The 18784-nt window shown below is 49.4% G+C and overlaps 1 protein-coding gene across 4 annotated transcripts in view; it reads left to right on the top strand.

The window, feature by feature from the left end:
* The window catches only part of Cpne5 (copine 5), a 91319-nt gene that overhangs the window by 37818 nt on the left and 34717 nt on the right, over positions 1-18784 (top strand). The window contains exons 7-10 of one of the 4 annotated variants that reach the window (XM_008840069.3): positions 2763-2822; positions 4422-4472; positions 4763-4826; positions 16925-17028. In XM_008840069.3, coding sequence (XP_008838291.1) covers positions 2763-2822; positions 4422-4472; positions 4763-4826; positions 16925-17028 — 279 coding nt within the window. Of the gene's footprint in view, positions 1-2762; positions 2823-4421; positions 4473-4762; positions 4827-8532; positions 8685-16924; positions 17029-18784 lie in introns of those variants that run through there. The other 3 variants (XM_008840070.3, XM_029566936.1, XM_029566935.1) reach the window with 3 other exon arrangements.

Consider the following 18784-nt stretch of genomic DNA (forward strand, 5'->3'; position numbering starts at 1 on the left):
TTGTATATTCCTTGGCTGCCTTGGTCCTTCCTCATTAGAGTGACCTCAGGGGCCCAGGACCTGCTCCACATTACATGTTAAGCATGTGCTAAGCATGGCCTATCTGGGGCTTTTGATCTTTACTGCAGCCTCTTTCACCCCATCTCTACCTCAGCTCTACCAGGATGAGGTTTATGGCAGCGGAGGAGACACCAGGAGTGTGTCTGCACCTCCCAGTTCCCACACACCTGGGGCAAAAGCCCATCAGTCACTTGGGTCTGCTCCCTGTGTGCCATCACCTGTCCACCTAGGACGGGAGATGCAAGGAGCCTTCCTGCAGGAGACGGTCTGCAAGCTGAGCTCCCAAGGACAAGCGAGTTCTGAGATGTGGAGGCACTAAGAACGCGGTGGAGGAGGTGAACCCTCTCCCCCACAATGCTTTGTGTGTCTAAGTTTAGCTGCTTGATGACTAAACCCCATCAGCAGCTCCTATTTACTGGGCATCTATTCTGGGCCAGATGTGAGGGTCTGTGTTTCACTAGTGAAACCTATACAGTCTGCCCTCTGTCTGCCCTCCGTGTCAGTGACATGTATCAACTAACTAAAGATCAGAAATACTCAAAAAAGAAGTTTCATCTATACTGAATATATACAGTATACTGACCCTGTGCATAGCTTCTACATTGTACCTGGTTTCATGAGCCACCCAGAGGTGACTTAAAGTAGGTAGGAGGTGCCAGGCACGGTGATGCAGACCTGTAGCCCAAAGCAAGAGAGGAAGAGGCAGGAAAAGCAGGAGTCCAAGGCCATCCTCAGCTACATGGTAAATTGGAGGCTAGCCTGGGCTATGTGAGACCCTGTTTCAATAAATAAATAATAAAGGATGTAGGAGGATGTGTGTGTGTGTGTGTGTGTGTGTGTGTGTGTGTGTGTGTGGAGGGGGTTATATGCAAATACTCTGCCGGCTTATTTACCAGACTGCTAAGAGTTGCCTGCTTTGTTTTATGTTCAGAGATGGGTGGAGAGAGCTATTGTTTTGAGGCGGGGGGAGGGGTGTCTCACTATGTAGCCCAGGGTAGCCCCAAACTCAAGATCCTTTTGCCTCAGCCTCTTGAGTGCTGGGACTACAAGTGTGTACTACCACATCCAGCTTCCTTTGGGTTTTTGAGACAGGGCCCAGGGTCTCACTATGTAGCCCAGGCAGACCTCAAATTTGAGATCCTCCTGACACAGCCTTCCAAGTGCTGGGATTGCGGCCTTGTGTCACCACACCCTGTCCGCTGTAGTAGTTGACTAATTTATTAGTTACTGTTGAGGTAAATACCATACAGAGTGGCTTAAATATGAAAACTTTGGTTTCTCAACGTTCTGAAAGCTGGAAGTCCAAGGTGAAGGTACTGATGGGGCTCATTTTTGCCAAGTCTACTTTCTGGCTTGAGATGGGTGTAATTTTTCTTCCTGTGTCTTCTACAGGCGCACCCCTCTGTGTGTGTTCAAATAGTCAGGCTCCACTTGTATGATCTCGTTTCCTCAATCACCTATTTATTATTTATTGATTTATTGATACAGGGTCTTCCTGTAGTCCCAGCTGTCTTGGAACTCCCTATATAGATCAGGCTGGCCTCAATCTCACAAAGATACTCCTGCCTCTGCCTCTTGAGTGCTGGGACTAAAGGCATGTGCCACCACACCCAGCTAAAAGTATTTTCTAAAGATTCATTTTTATTTTCTGGTCAGGTGTGGTGGCACACGCCTTTAATCCCAGCACTTGGGAGGCAGAGGCAGGAGGATCTTTGTGAGTTCAAGGCCAGCCTGGTCTACATAATGAGTTCCAGGCCAGCTGGGGCTACAGGGAGACCCTGCTTCAAAAAGACCAAAAAAAAAAAAAAAGATTCATTTTTATATTTATTTATGTTGCTGTGCATGTCTATGTGTGTGCAGATGCCCTTAGAGGTCAGAAGACATTGGATCCCCCAGAGCTAGAGTTACAGGCAGTTATGAGATACCTGATGTGTGTGCTGGGAACTGAACTCGGGTCCTCTGCAATAGTAGTTCTCATTTTTTTTTAAGTCTTTTTTTGAGACAGGGTTTCCTTGTAGCCCCAGCTGTCTAGAACTCATTATGTAGACCAGGCTGGCCTTGAACTCACAGAGGTCTGCCTGCCTCAGCCTCCCGAGTGCTGGGATTAAAGGTGTGTGCCTCCACGCCCAGCTTAGTAGTACTCATTTTTAACCACTGAGACTTCTCTCCAGCCCCTTATTCACCTCCTTTACACCCTGTCACCAAATACAGTCACAGGTAAAGGCTTGGAGGTTAGGCCTTCACCATATAAAGTTGGGGGAGGGTTGTTACAGTTGAACTCTTGACCTTATGTGCCTTTTCCAGCAATCTCTCCATTTCACAGCCTCGATACTGAGGCCCGGTGATGTGCTCCCACTATTCACCACTGGTAGCATGTGTCAGGGTCACCTGGGGCAGAAGCTGGGCCCTACCTTCAGGTTTTCTGACCCAATAGGTCAGGGCAGGCCTGAGAACTTGTTTGTAATACCTTCCCAGGGGTTGTTGGGGCTGCTGGTCTGGGTACCCCACTTTGACCACTTCAGAGGTAGCCTAATTTTCCTTGGGCTTCACCCTAAGGTCCGGAAAGAGCTCCTTCCAGCCTGGGCTTTTGGCTCTGTTTTAGTGACTTTCAGACCAGAAATCTTGAGGCATTCACATATCAAGTGTTCTGGTCCATGTGGACCAGGATCCGGAGCTCATGGCTCTCTCGTCTCTTTCCACAGGATAGGAGCATTCAGTTTGAACTCTCGAACAGGCAAACCCATGCCAGCTGTGTCTAACGGGTAGGTCACTACACAGCTCTGTCCCTTCGGTCCTCTGGCATTAAACCAGCTCTACAGACAGCTCCTGACTTTGGGCCCAGATCCTGATTCTGCCACTGTGAATTCAGCCTTGGGCAAAGACCCCGGGTTACTTTGTAGGGTCCCAGTCACCATCGTTATAGCCAGCTCTTCTTCTATCCCGGCCAGATCTGGAGCATGCTGAGCCCTGGTGGCTCCTGGGACTTCAGGGAGCAGGGTGGTATTCAGAGTCTAAGCTGTGCCAGGCCAGCAGGCCTGGTCCCTCTCAGTCTCCCTCTCTCTCCCCATTGCACCCCATTTTTCCCATCTCCCTCTTTCTTCCTTTCTTATCCAGCATCTTGTCTCCCCATCCATGGTGTCTCTGTTGGATATCAGCCTCCTCCCCACCACAGAACAAATCCAAGTCAGCCCCCTTCTCCCCCTTCCACACCGGCTGTGGAGGACCATCTTTGTTCCTCAGGCCCCACCCTGACATTGTGCTTTGGGCTGGACACATACAAATGTGGTCTACACCAACCAACACGGCACCCACACAGACCCTCCACAGCCTTGCCTCCTCTCTCCTGGCTGGTGAATTCCCACCCTGGCTTCTTTCTCGTGCCTCTGCTTGAAGGAGGGCCTAAAGATGTGGGCCTTTTGGGTTGGGTAAGGGAGCCCCAGCCCCATGTATAGAAGGAGTCTCTCACAGCTCTGGGCAGTGTGACTGTTGCTTTATAAAGAGAATGAATAGCATTGAGCTGAGAGGGAGCAAACGTAGGGGGTGGGGCAAGGAGAAAGTCCAGAAGGAGAGGTAGGAAGGGGAAGGAAGGCCAAGCCAGTGGGAGCAGGTTGAGGCTGGAGAAGAGGGAAAGAAAGATCAGAAATAGAGGACTCTGAGGCAGGGGAACAGATGGAGAGCCATGGGTGGAGGAGGCTGGTGCTGAGGACTCTCTGCCTGGCCTTCATCAGGACAACAGGTGGGGAAGGGGCTGCAGGGACCTCAGCTTGGCTGCCCAAGGCCTAGGGGACAAGCTGCAGCTCTGCCACCTGCTGGAGACAGGTGTGGCTCCTCTTCTGCTCACCTAGTTTGGAGAAGCCTGGCCTGTATGTCTTCAACCCCAGGAGGCTCTCTTTCCTCCCTTCCTGCCTCTGCTTTGAGCCACTCCCTCTGGAGGCTGGTGCTGGGCAGAGTGGCTCCACATGGGATGTCATACACACCCAGAGCCTCCTCTGCTCCCTGCAGTCTGCTTGCATATTAGGAAAACAGATTCTACTGTCATACTCATTTATGGGCAGGGACAGAAGTATAGCCTTGAAGCCCAGTCACAGCTGCCCCATGGTCTGACATGTGATGGTGCCTTCTTCTCCTGCCTGGCCCATCGTGAAGGAGAAACTTGGTTAGTATCACTTGACCCTTGGGAAACCACAGTTGAGAATTCAAAGGGAGGTAACTGCAGGCAAGAGCAACTAAGAGGACCCTCCTAGACTGTACCCCACCCCCAACTGCTCTTCCCTAATGAATCAGATCAGAGCTGGAGCATCTGGGGACCCTGGGGTCAGCAGGGTACAGGGTGGTTAGCCCACAAGGTCTTTTGCCCACAGAAGTGGTCTTTCGATGGAAAGTTTGAGAGTCACTGGTCCGGAAGCTTCGGGGTGAGTCTGGGTGCTGCTGCCATTGTAAGACCTTGATTGTGGAGGCTGACATCCCTGGTGGGCCTTGGGAGTAGGGGGCGGGCCGGCCAGGCTGAGGACCTGGCCCCAGCACTAGGGCAGCGCTAGGCCACACGGCCCAGGCATTCTCAGGCATTTCTGAGGGCTGTCTCTTTCAGGGGCTTTGGGGAAGATCTCTGGTTGGCAGGAGATGGGCACGGGAGCAACTAACCCAGGAGTATCAGGCTGGTCTGTCTCTGTCTGGCTTGCCATTTTTGCCTTTTCTCTCTTAGTGGTGTCCCAGGAAAGAAGTGTGGCTCCATCATCCTATCAGCTGAAGAACTCAGCAACTGCAGGGTAAGTGGCAGGGGATCTCCACACCCTAGGCTGCTTCTCTGTGGCCCAGAATGACCATGTCCCTTGAGGAGCCCTAGGGCAGACAGGGATCCTCGAGTGACCTGCCTGGCATGAGACTGTGATTTTGGTGCTAGAAGATTCCCTCATCACTGAGCAGGACCAAGATGGGAACGACTGGCCTACAGTCCACACCACAGAGCCAGGCTTCTTCCAGGCCCTGTCACATGTCCCTCAGCCCAGACTACCTAGACACTAACACTGGTTGACAGTGGCCTTTCCAGTCCTGGGCATTTCACATTTGGTTGTTGTTTTTCACTTTTATCTCTAGCACAGGGTGACTGACACGTCTGTGGGACAGAGGGAGAGAATGTGTTATGTGTATGTATGTAGATGAGTGTGTGTATGCACTCAGGGTTATGGGGATGTGTGCACGTGCATGCATGAGTGCATGTGAAAGGGAGTAGGTGTGAACAGGGGTGGATTATGGGCATGGCTGCTGAGAAGCCAAGAGTCTGCAGTCCCCAACAGACCTTTGTTTTGCCTTTTCTATAAGACATGGAGAAGAAGGTAATATGGATGGGTGGCTGAGGGGTGGCTGAGGGGGTGGCTGAGGGGGTTGCTGAAGGGGTGGCTGAAGGATGACTGAGAGGAAGGCCTCAGGAATCTGATGGGTGATTTTAGGGAGCTAATGACTGTTGATAAGGGATCTGGTGGCTGTTGATAAGGATACAGTGTCACAATGGTGCTGGTCATTTGTCAAGTGATGGGCACTGACATTGGCACTGAGTCTGGGGGAAATGACTTCAATGGAATTTCCATTTTACCAGAAACTGCATGCCCTCTCCGGGAGCAGTAGGAAGCAAAGTCGGATTCTGTTCCAAGTCAGGCTGATTCTGAGATCTGTTGAGAGTCCAAGTTGAGAATCTCTGAGGTCTGTGAGGAACCCGAATGAGACAGGACAGGTGGTGGGAAAGGCTGAGTACCAACCCACAGCCAGGCCTGGGTACATGAGGACAGGGTTCCCTGGGGCTGTAGGGAAAGAAAGGACACAAGACCTTCTGATCTTCCCAGTCAATGTGGCCTTTCATCAATATCCACCATGTTAGAGTCTATGATTAAACAATTTAAAATTATACATAAACAACCTTAAGAATGACAGTGCTGGGCTGGAGAGATGGCTCAGCAGTTAAGAGCACTGACTGCTCTTACAGAGGACCCGGGTTCGGTTCCCAGTTCCCACATTGTAACTAACAAGCATCTGTAACTGCAGTTCTAGGGGATCTAATGCCCTCTTCTGGCCTCCTCAGGCATTGCATGGCATGGGTACACTTACATACATGCAGGCAAAACATTTATACACATAAAATAAACATAAATTTAAAAAAATAGCCGGGCATGGTGTCCCATGCCTTTAATCCCAGCACTTGGGAGGCAGAGGCAGGCAGATTTCTGTGAGTTCAAAGCCAGCCTGGTCTACATAGTGAGTTCCAGGCCAGCTGGAGCTACAGGGAGACCCTGTCTCCAAAAATACCAAAAATACATACATATATACATACATACATACATACATACATACATACATACATACATACATAATACATAAATACAGTGGAACACATTAAGAGTTATGTTAAGTAGGATCTTGGGATATAGTCCATTTGGCAGAGTGCTTGCCTAGCATCCCTGAAGCCCTGGGTTCTATCCCCGGCACCAAGTAAACCAGGCATGGTGGTGCACACCTGTAACCCCAGCAACTCAGGGGGCAAAAACAGAGGATCAGACGTTCAAGTTCATCCTCAGCCTCATAGTGAATTCAAGGCCAGCTAAGTCTACACCAGTCCTTGTTTCTTTGTTTTCTTTTTTTTTTAAAGTTACTATTAAATAACCTATTTTCCAAAACAGGCATTTTTTTGTTGAGAGGAATGACCTTGTAAATCTCTTTAACGTCTGGGTTCCTAGAAGATGCCAGAAGAGGCTCAGTTGTGGGGTGTTTGCTCAGCACACCCAGCACCATGAAAACAAATAAAGGGCCGGATGGTTACATCTTCGTAGTGCAGTAGTCTTATTTAACTGGCCTGAGCAATGATGAGGCTGCATACCACACAAACGGCTCTTAGGTACTGGTGTCTTTATCTGGTGTGTTATCGATCATATATGCTATGTAGTATGGTGTATTCTAATATCTGATCATTGTGGTCCTCAATTTCCATGAGGAAACCGAAGTACAGAGAGATGAAGCCTATGGTCACCCCGTCACTAACTAGAAGAGATTTGGACCCAGGCAGCCTGAGACTCTAGAGCCTCAGTCTTTTAATTTATTTATTTTTTTAATTTTATATTTTTATTTTTTGGTTTTTTTGAGACAGGGTCTCCCTGTAGCCCCAGCTGTCCTGGAATTCACTATGTAGACCAGGCTGGCCTTGAACTCGCAGAGATCCACCTGCCTCTGCCTCCCGAGTGCTGGGATTAAAGGCGTATGCCACCATGCCCGGCCCTATTTTTATTTTTAAAAAATGTCTTATTATTTTTATTTTATGTGTATGCATGTATTGCCTGCATTTAGGTAAGTGCACCTGTGTTGTGCAATGCCCAAGGAAGACAGAAGAGGCTGTTGGGTCCCCTGGAACTGGAGTTATGGACAGTTGTTAGCTGCCATGTGGGTGCTGGGATATGAACCCGGGTCTTCTGCAAGAACAGTCAGTGTTCTTAACCGCTGAGCCATCTCTCCAGCCCTTTATTTTTATTTTTTATGTGTAGTGGAGAACAAGACCCATGAAAACAGAGCTGAGGGTTCTGAGCCAGTAGAGAGGTGACCAGAAAAAGTCTGACACAGTCGCTTTCCTGGTGGTCACTCTCACCGGATGTTTAGCTGGCTGGGTGGAGTCATGGGGGGCAGGAGGAAGCAGAGTCAGGCTTACCCAGTGTGTGCATCCCAGCCAGGGCTGGCTGTGCAGTGTGTGTTTGTTGAGAATCTGTCAGGAACACAGGGAAGCCTGGCCCCAGTGCTTAGTAATGACTCTTAATCCGTGTTCCCTGAAGACCTGATTGCTCAGGGTGAGCACTAAGAGGGCGTGTAGGCAGACCAGGGTTTCTGTTTTCTGAGTCCAGAGCCTCTGGGTTCCACTGCTATGGGGTGTTGGGGTTAATTGATGTGAGGATAAAGGTGGTCAAGAGGGGTTGGATGGGAATAGTGGTAAGGTCCTCCCAGTGTCATTAAACATCAGCAAACGCACTTTGGAGAGTCTAAGCTTGGGCAGGGCTTGTACTGTTAGTTGGTATCCCAGCAGTTGGTAAACATCTTCCTTTGCCACCTTGGACCCCCTTCCTCATCCTCCCTCTCCTCCTTCCCCTCCTTTCTCTCTCCCTCTCCCTCCCGCCCCCCCTTTTCTATCTCCATCTCCTCCATCCATGGACACAGCAGCTTCCTGGCTTGTAGCTGTGCCTGCGCAGGGCGTTCAGGGGGCTCCCTCCCTCCCCCCTGAGCTATCAGCTCCTTTTCTTCTGGCACATCTTTGGCTGAGTTCTGTCTTTCCCTAGAATCCTTGCAAGGAAAAGAGATTAATTCCCAGCATCTGGCTGAATTAAAATAATTATATGTGAGCAGCTTTGCTGCCTCTTCGCAGGCAGCTCGGCTTTCAGTGGGAGGATCAAAGGAAAGGGCGGGGTCTGCAGCGCAGGGCTTCCTGCCTTCAGCCTGGGGCCTGCGTGGGCGGCGGCGGGGGACAGCACCAGATGCCACCATGTCACCGGCCTACTTGAATAGGTAATAGAAAAGACTTGCTCATCTCGAACTGAAATGCCAAGAAGGTTCCTACAATCAGATTGGATCCCAGTAGGATTGGGGTCCTTGGGTTGATGGTGAGTTCTAGGTTCTGAGTCACATCCCCCCTCCTCCCCCGGGCCCAACAGTGACACTGACCCACATTTGTGTGGTCCTCAAATTTCTGATACTCACTTGTTCACACGCATACTCTCATCCAGGAACTGGGGATCAAACCCTGGACCTAGCCCAGGCTAGACAAGCACTTTGTACCTTGAGTCTTCCTTGTTGGATTTTAGTAACTTAGTGCCCATCCACCAGGCTGGCTGGAGGGGTGGGGTGGGGTGGGAGTCTTGCCTTGCCTCTGCTAGCCAAGGAAGCCCAGGCTTTGCACAGCAGCACCTTGGGGTGTTCACAACAGTAAGGTGTCACCAGATTGCTCAGGAGTTCATTCATTTCAAGTCAGCAAATAAATATTTTCACCCAGTGTTGGCCCTCTGTCTCCCAGAATTTCTAATTTAATGTTAGAAACACCAGCTAGCAAATCCCAGTACAACAGCTCTTCACTCTGTCGACCCATTACCTCATTTTTATAGCGAATATTTCATGACATTCTATCTTGAAGGAAAATTCATGGATGCTATATAATGTGCTAGTGTGGAAAAACAGGTGAATGTGTCCTTCTCTGGGGGGAGGTTGGTGGAGTGGGAGGGGCTCAGGGCACAGCCAACCTGTGCAAAGGCCCTGAGGTATAGAAAGAGATGTATGATGAGTCAGAGAGGTGGGGCTGTAGGTGGGAATGGTGGCAGGAGGGGGCTGGACTGTGTGAGACCTGATAGCCCGGGAGGTTGCCGATAGCTGGGGAGCTTAGCAGCCTTGAATCTACTTGCTAGAGACCAGGGAAGGGAAAAATAATGGGGGGTCGGGGAGTAGGGAGAGGAGAAACAAGAAAAAGCCAGAGTTGTTGGGGAGAGGTCCTCTGACACTCAGCTGTGTGTAGGCGGAGGGGTTGGGAAGGTGTGTGTCATGGTTAGAACAGACACATGCATCCTCCCTGAAGTATAATGTGTAATTTCTTAATCTCAGAAATAATTTATCTAGTTAACTAAAAAGAAAAACAAAACAAAAACACTTTCTCTGATGCTAAAAGTAAAATTATGTTATGGCTGGGGAGATGGCTCAGCGGTTCAAGTGCAGCTGTGCCAGCAAGAAGACCAAAGTTCAGAGTCCCAGAGCCCACATACATGCCAAGTGGGTGTGGGACCTGCCTGTAATTCCAGCCTCAGCATGTGGAAACAGAGGAGTCCAGAGCCCTGAGCAAGCAGGCTAGCAAGACTGACTATACCTCTGAGCCCTGGGTTTGATTTGAGATCCTGCTTCAGTGAATAATGTGGAAAACGACAGAGGAAGATACCCAGCATCCACCTCAGGCCTCTACATACAAGCACATATATGTGCAAGCACCTGTATACATGTGCACCCACACAGATGAACACACATTCACACACATGCCACAAATGAAAAAGAAGAAAACACCATGTCCATTCTATACAAGTTGGGAAATATAGAAAATTTTCCAGAGATGATCATTGTAAATATTTGAATGGTTTTTTTCCGACTGTATACAAATAGCTTTGGGAGATAATGTAGCACCTAGTTTTATGGGCTACATTTTTCTATATCATTAGATAGTCTTAGGAAATGAGTACTTCATAGCTGTCTGTTCCTCATTGTGTGAGTGGGCCATGATTTATGGATAAGGCCTCTCCTAGAAACAAAGACTGTCCAATGAATAACCTCATATTCTTGTGTGTCTGTGTGTGTCTGTGTACCATAGTGAACATATAGAGGTCAGAGGACAATTTTGTGGGAGTCAGTTCTTTCCATCCACCATGTGGGTCCTGAGGATAAAACTCAGGTTGTCAGGCTTGGTGGTGAGTGCCTTTAGCCATCTTGCCAGCCCTATTATTTATTTATTTATTTATTTATTTATTTATTTGTTTGTTATTTAGTTAGTTGTTGTTTGTTTATTTGGTTGGTTGGTTGGTTGATTGTTTTTTTCAAACAGGGGCTCTCTGTGGCCTCAGGTCCCTGGAACTTACTATGTAGACCAGGCTGGCCTCAATCTCACCTGCCTCTGCTGAGATCAAAGGCATGTGTCACTACACCCAGCTGTTTGTTTTTGAGATACATTCTAACTCTATAGTTCAAGCTGGTCTGGAATTCTTTCTGTATCGCAGGCTAGTCTAAAACTCCCAGCAATCCCCCTCAGCTGCCTCCTGCTGGGATTACAGGAGAGCGCCACCACTCCCTCCCTGCTGACAGCCTATTCTGATTGCTCTGTTTTCCTTCCAAGCTATAGATTTGGGTCAGCAACCCAGAGCAGGCTCAGTGAGTGGGAGGGAAAGTGGTCAGAGGAGAGTTTTCAGACTCCAAATGCTCAAATCAACAGACACACAGCTGATTGGGTTGTTTGGGAAGTCGGTCATTACTGAAACAAGAGAAAACCAGCTTGATCTGGGGGTCCTGTCACAGTCAGTGCACCAACACAACCCTGTGTGTGTGTTGCTGCCGGTGGTGTATGTAAAGAGGCCAGAGGAGGATGACAGATGTCCTTAGTTTCCACATTATGCCTTTGAGGTAGGGTCTCTCCCTGAACCTGGAGTTACAGGGTGTTTGTTTGTTTGTTTGTTAGCTTGCTTGCTCATTTCACCCAGGCTGGCAGCCAGCAAGCCCCAGTGATCCTCCTGTTTTGGACCCCCACAGCACTGGGGTTACAAGCACTCAGGAGACCACGCCTGGCTTGTTGTGTGGATGATGGGATCCGAACTCAGATCTTCATGGTTGCGCAACAAGCTCTTTAAACCACTGAGCTGTCTCTTTAGCCCCTCCTTTTCATTTTATATCTGTATGTGTGTGTGTGTCTGTGTCCATGTGGAGGCCAAAGGACTTTACATGTGTGTGTGAGTGTATTGCCTACATGTATGTAAGTACACCCATGTCGTGCAATGCTGGAGGTCAGAAGGAGGTGTTGGATTCCCCTGGAACTGGAGTTACTGATGGCTGTGAGCCACCATGTGGGTGCTGGGAGCCAAACAGCATCCAGTGCTCTTAATCAGCCAACCATCTCACCTAATCTTTTTTTTTTTTTTTGTCTTTTTGAGACAGGGTCTCCCTGTAGCCCCAGCTGTCCTGGAACTCACTATGTAGACCAGGCTGGCCTCGAACTCACAAAGATCCGCCTGCCTCTGCCTCCCAAGTGCTGGGATTAAAGGTGTGCGCTGCCACGCCTGGCATACCCCCAACATTTTTTTTAACGTGGGTGCTGGGAATCAAACGCAGGTCTTCACGCTTATGCTTTACTGACTTTACTGAGTCCTAGCTCCACTCGCTTACCCCACCCCCAACACACCTTTTTATCTGACCAAAAAGAAGAACCTGTTAATGCTAGGAAATTTGGAAAGTTCAATAGACCTCAGACAAAAGACAATAAATGTCACCATGATCTCATTGTTTATTTACAGATGTCTTTCCTGGTTGACTTGTAAGGTGATTAAGAACTTGGGCTGGGCCTGGAGAGATGGCTTGGTGGTTAAGAATACTGGTTACTCTTGTAGAGGACCCCAGTTTCGTTCCCAGCACCCATTTGGTGACTCACAACCATCTGTAACTGCAGCTCCAGGGGCTTTGACGCCCCCTTCTGGCCTCCACAGGCAGTGCACCTACTTTTACATCCCCTCACACAAACATACACATACACATAAATAAATCAGAAATCTTCAGACAGGCAGGTCAATCTCTGTGAGTTCAAGGCTAGTCTGGCCTACAAAACAAGTTCCAGATCAGTCAAGGCTATGTAGTGAGACTCTGTCTGTTACAAAAAAAAAACAAAAAAAAAAAAACAAAAAAAAAACAAACAAAAAACCCCAAGCAAAACAAAAAAAGAACTTGGGCTTTGGATCTAGACCAAATGTCATTGTTTGTCAGCTCTGTGACTTCACTCGGGAGGTGGAGGCAGAGCCAGGCAGATCTCTGTGAGTTCAAGGCCAGCCTGGTCTACATAGTGAGTTCCAGGCCAGCTGGGGTTACGGGAAGACCCTGTTTTAAAAAAAAACAAAAAAAGTGTCTTCAACTGGGCATGGTGGCACACACCTTTAATCCCAGCACTGGGGAGGAAGAGGCAGGAGGATATCTGTGAGTTCAAGGCCAGCCTGGTCTACATAGTGAGCTCCAGGCCAGCCAGGTGGAGCTACAGGGAGACCCTGTCTCAAAAAGACCAAAAACTAATAATAATAACAATAATAATTAAATAGTGTCTTCATTTGAAATTTTAGTAATTTATCACAGGTTTTTTTGTATTGACTTCTTTTTAATATCATATTAAAACATTCGTTTGATTACTGAGACTTGGGGTTCCTCTCAAGTTTTGCATTCACCTCCTACTTACTCTGACCCCGGGAGCTGCCAGTGAGACCCAAGCTAACATCATTGCTCGTCACCATGCCTGCAGACTTCTGGGCCTGACCTCTGGCCTCCGCAGCCCTCTCTAGGTTGGGAAGGGCAGAGGCTAAAGGAAGGCTGGCCAAGCTGGAGAGAAAGGCTGCTTGCTGAATCTCCCAGGCAATTAGAATTCGGGAGAAATGCAAATTGAAGCAATCCTGCTGTTTTGGAAGAACTTAATATGTTTTTTAAAAAGATAGGATGAAAGGCAGAAATTGCAGGAAATTATATATCGCAGGAGCTCTTTGATCTTCCCTGCTGCGGATTCCCAGGATGCACAGGCTGGGAACAGCATCTCACTGAGCCTCATCCTAGCATAGAACCCCAGAAAACCCAGGTCCGCACAGGGAGTCCCAGTCTCCCTGCCTCTCTTTGAGTTCACAGTATGACAAGAGTTTGACCCATTCACTAAGTCCATTGAAGGGGAACAGGGAAGACCTCTGCATGTTGTTAGGTTGCAGCAAAGAGAGTGGAGTTGGGAGAAAGACCAGTACCAGACCTTCAGCAGATGAGACTGTTGTTTATTCAGCACGGTGAAGGGCAGCAACCTTTCATCGGATGGAGGTCACTGTGAGGAGGGAGGGCAATGGTTGGAGATTATATAGGGCACAGCTGTGGTGGGCTACGTGCAGATCAGGACATTCTTCTTATGCCCCCCTCTTTCCTGAACCTGTTTTACCCAAGTGAGACAGGCTGTCTGGGGAAACAGTCCCTGAGTGCCTGGTGTGGCTGTTCTGGGTGTGGCTGATTGGTAAGGCCAAAGCAGTCACAGACATAGGACATTCTGTCACATATCGCCTCAGCACAGGGAGAGCACTTGCCCAGCACACACCATCCCTGGACCTGGACATTGCATTGACCCATTCCTGCTCCCAAGGCTTTCTCCACTGGGTGCGCATCAGGGAAGGAGCTTGCTTTGGTGAAAGGCTAGAAACCACTCTGAAAATCTGTCCTGTCCCAAGGGTCCTACATAATGCAACAGTCACAGTAGACTTTGGACCAGTGTCCCTGCGTCTAGATTATATGTATGGTGGGGGAGAGGAGGGTCAGGATGAGCCTGTAGCATTATCTGCTCTCAACAAGAAACTGGCTCTTATACCTTGGCAAAGTTTTAGAACCGAATTGCATTTTAGAACCTGTCTTTTCTTTTAGACTGGGTCTCCCTGTAGCCCCAACTGGTCTGGAACTCAATATGTAGACCAGGCTGGCCTTGATGCCCTGATCTCACAGCCTCTTGAGTGCTAGAATTAAAGGCCTATGCTTTTTTTTTTTTTTTCTTTTCCATTTTGACTAGTTTGCATGGAGGCCCTTATAAATGGATTCCACACTTCTCTGCCTCCTCCAGTTGAGGTTACAGAATATAATTAAACTCATTTGGTGGTTTGGGGTCAGGTTTACTTCTCTCTGGAGGCAATACTACCCTCTGCGTAGCTCCCAGCAAAGGTATTAACCCTTCTGTGCCTTTTCCCACCTTAAAATTTTTTAAAATTTATTTTTATTTTGTTAGTGTATTGCCTATATGTATGTAAGTGCACTTGTGTGCAGTGCCCTTGGAGGTCAGAAGAGGGCATCAGAGTCCCTTGATCTGGAATTACAGATGGTCTCTACGAGAGCGGCCAGTATTCATAACCGCTGAGCCATCTCTTCAGCCCCTGTCTTTTCTTTTGTAAAATATCTTTCATGTTTTATTTATGTTTTATGAGTGTATGTGTGTGGGCGAGTGCATGAACCTGGGTTCAATTCCCAGCACCCACATGGTGGCTAACAAGACTCAGTTTCCTGTGCTGGACAGGATGGCCATTGATCCTTTAAGCCCGCCGGGCTGTTTACTATTCAGTGCTGAGGCCACAGGGAGAATACTAGGGCAGACCAACAGCTGGGGACACGGATCAGCAAGGGCTGGCACCCGGGTGACACTCTGGAAATCCGGGATCCCTGTAGCATCCCCTGGATGACACTCTGACCTGAGCCATATGGGACATGCTCAACCCCTGTGTCAGTGGCTAACACCAAACCACACGCACACTGGAGACAGCCCAACAGCACAGAGTCCAGGGGTGAGAGCTCTTGCTCCCTTTCAGAGAACCCTAGAGGGCCTTACAGGACCAGATTGGGTTGGGGGCTTAGATCAAAAGTGAAGGCAAGCTGGGCGTCCTGGCTTACGAGAACAGTGCTTGCTCAGTATGCACAAGGTCATGGATTCATCCCCAGCACCAAAAAGACAAGAAAATTAGAGCCACTACTTGTAGTTACCTACTCCTGGGTCGAACTATATGAAATTGCAAAAAATTGTCATTTGTTTACAAAAATGGCACTATAGGGGGCCAGAGAGATGGCTCAGCAGTTAAGAGCATATACTGCTCTTAGAGAGGAAACAGGTTCGGTTCTCAAAAAAAAAAAGGTTGTTAAACGACTGAGGGATGTTTGTGGGTATGATGACATCATATATCCTTGTAGGAAGACTCACAAGATGGAGGAGGTGGAGCAAGGACTAGGGCCACACACACACCAAGGGGCGGGGAAAAGCATTAAAAAATGGTATTTCTCACACAGTATTTACTGTATGCCATATGCTGCTGTCAGCATTGTGTTCCCGTTAACTCATTTTATCCTCCCAAGCCTGTGAGGTAAAAGCTGGTTTTGTACCAGATTTTAGCAATGAGGACACAGCACAGAGAGGGTGAGTGAACTGCCCTAGGTCACACAGCTGAGGAGAAACGGAGCTGTCACAGGCTGCATCCATGCTGATCGGGCACCACACCCACAGCGTGGCCTGTCCTTTGTGTCCTTTAGCCTTCCACAGGCTGCATCTGCATCTCTGTCACCATTGGGTCCTTACTGGTCCCTAACTCAAGACACCCAAGGCAAGAGGAAAGGGGCCACGTAAGAGGCTTCCTGAATAGCAGACTGGACTCTACCGTCTTCAGACAGAGCCGAGCTCTGGCCAGCTAGAAGGTGTCAGGCTGCTGACCTTTCATGTTGGAGAGGCCACATGGTGGAGACAGGTGGAAAGGTGGACACAGGGCATCTGTGGTTGACAGGCAGAGTCAGCCACAACCAGCCAAGGAATGGGGCCCTGAGAGAAGAGGAGAGAGGGGTCCTGAAAGAGGGGCCCTGAGAGCTGTCGGGGTACTGAGAGGGGTAAAGGGTAAAGCCTGAGGGGGTGGAGTCCAAGAGGGATGCCACCCTACTGAGGAAAGAGGTAGTGGTCCTCACAGTGTCTGTCCACCTTTGTGCCATTGGGGCTGGTATTAGGACAGTGGGGCAGTGAGCTTGGTAAGTACAACCCCCTATCCCCCCATGGGCCTTTGGCCTCTAGCCTTTGTCTCTGTCCCCAACTCCTTAAAGCATCAGGTGGGTGCCTCATGCTTAGTGGAAGGTATGCTCAACATAGAATGTTCTCTAAGAGCCACGCAGATATGTGAAGGGGTGGGGCATGGTGCACAGTACCAGGGCCACACTCAGAAGGTCTTGGGTTTCCAGGTCACGATGGTGAGCCACAGGAGAGGTTACATACTGAACATCTCATACCCTTGACTTCCTGTGCTCCTCACCATCACCCCACAAGTCTCAGTGAGGGGAACTGAAGGCTCTGAGCGGTTACCTGCCTTGCCTGAGGTTGCATAGCTCCAAAGTGGCAGAATCAGGATTTGAACCCAGGGCAGCTCCAGAGCTACCTGCTTCCCCAGCCGTCCAGCCTGGGATGCTGATTGTTGACTGCTGAAGTTGCCACTCCATACCAAGGGTGATCCTGGGGCTTGTGCCAGGCAAAGGGAAGACACTGCTTGCTGGTCCTGGACTCCCTCAGCCTCACCACCCTGTCCTCCTTCCTTTCCAGGATGTCGCCACAATGCAGTTCTGTGCCAACAAGTTGGACAAGAAAGATTTCTTCGGGAAATCTGATCCCTTCTTGGTGTTCTACAGGAGCAACGAAGATGGAACGTGAGTTCCCACACCCCTGCAGTTCCCCACACCATGTACCAGGCAGGGATGGAAGGTCATGACCACGCCTGGGGCCCCTGCTTTATGGAGGTGATGCCCTGACATACAGATGGGGCTGGTGGTGGGAGTGGGCAGTACTATTCCATTCAGAGGGTGTCCTAGTTAGCTTTTTATTTCTGTGATAAAACACTGACCAAAAGTGACTTGGGGAGGAAAGGGTTTATTTCACCTTACAGCTTGCAGTTCATCATGGAAGGAAGGCAGGGCAGGAGCTTAGGGCAGGAACCTGGAGGCAGGAGCTGAAGCATAGACCATGGAGAAACGCTGCTTACTGGTTTGCTTCTCTGGGCTGTGCTCAGCCAGCCTCCCTCCCTCTCCTCTCTCCCTCCCTCCCTCCCTCCCTGTCTTAGCTCTGTAGCATTCTCCAAGTCCAATGGCCTACACATCTTCTTAAAAATCCTCGGGACTAATTCTTCCTGGGACCCTGTGAACAGCCTGGTCTGCGTGGCCCTAGGCTAGACTGAGTTCCAAGAGCCTAACTACAGGCTAGGGCTTCCCAAGTCTCTATTCCAGGCCTTCACTTGAAGCTATGGTAGGGACTCTAGCCATGGTGTCACATCATGTCACAGGGGCAATGCCCTTCTTAATGCTGGCTCTGAGCTAAGCAGAAACTCCCTCCCTCCCTCCCTCCTTCCCCTGTTATGCCTGCATGTATATAAGTGCACCCATGTCATGCAGTGCCCATAGAGCTTAGAAGAGGGAGTCAAATCCCCTGGAACTACAGTTTCAGGAAGTTGTGCATCCCCATGTGGGTGCTGGGAATCGAACATGGGTCCTCTGCAAGAACAGCCAGGGCTCTTAACTGCTGAGCTGTCTCTCCAGCCCCTCAATCTGCTTTCTTATACAACCAAGGTCTACCTGCTCAGGGGTGGTACCACCCATAGTGGGCTGGGCCCTCACATATCATTCAACAGTCAAGAAAAAGAAAAGGCCTCACAGTCTGACAGAGACAATTCCCCATTTGAGGGTCCCTCTTCCCAGGTGTGTCAGGTTGACAACTGACGCTGTCCAGCACACGGTGTCACCAATAGCAAGTGCTGCCTATGCTCTGAGGCAAGTGGACAAAGCAGGGCAGAAATGAAGACCCAGGCCCCCTCCCCACCGTAAGACCTGATAGCCCACGCCTCATTCTATACAATCCAGCCCCTCCCCTCAGAACTCAGAACACCCCTGCAGGTTCCCCCAGCCACACACTGGGGGGCAAGGTAAAACTGAGCCCTTTCCCCTACCAGCCCCACACTCTGCCATTTGCACATTCAGAATTCTAGTTGAAAGACCCATTCCCCTCTCTCCCCTTCCTAAGCTAAATGCCACCGTGATCAAATGAAAATGTATACAGTACACTAGCAGATGTAGGTCAGCCACACAGACACAGAGAAAGACTCTGAGCTGAGGGTTTGGGACCTCTGTTCACTCCCCCAACCAACCGATGGTATGACCCTTCTCTGGGCGTGTTTTCTCATCCATTAAACGAAGCAGCTGAACAGGGTGGTCTCCGAGGTCTCTTTAAGCAACATGGTTCTGGGATCCTACGGAAGGAGGAAGTGATAAGGCCAGGAGGGTTAATTGGAGAAACGCAGTGAGGAGGAAGAAAATGGGTCCTTAGGGTGATGTGAGGAGTAGGATGCTTATGGAGTCAGGAGAATCAAGTGTGTGAAGAGCTAGAGCTAGGGGCACAGACCCAAGAGGGAGCGTG

This window comes from Nannospalax galili, unplaced genomic scaffold, assembly GCF_000622305.1.
Source record: "Nannospalax galili isolate Female #2095 unplaced genomic scaffold, S.galili_v1.0 scaffold538, whole genome shotgun sequence".
NCBI classification, from domain to species: Eukaryota; Metazoa; Chordata; class Mammalia; order Rodentia; family Spalacidae; genus Nannospalax; species Nannospalax galili.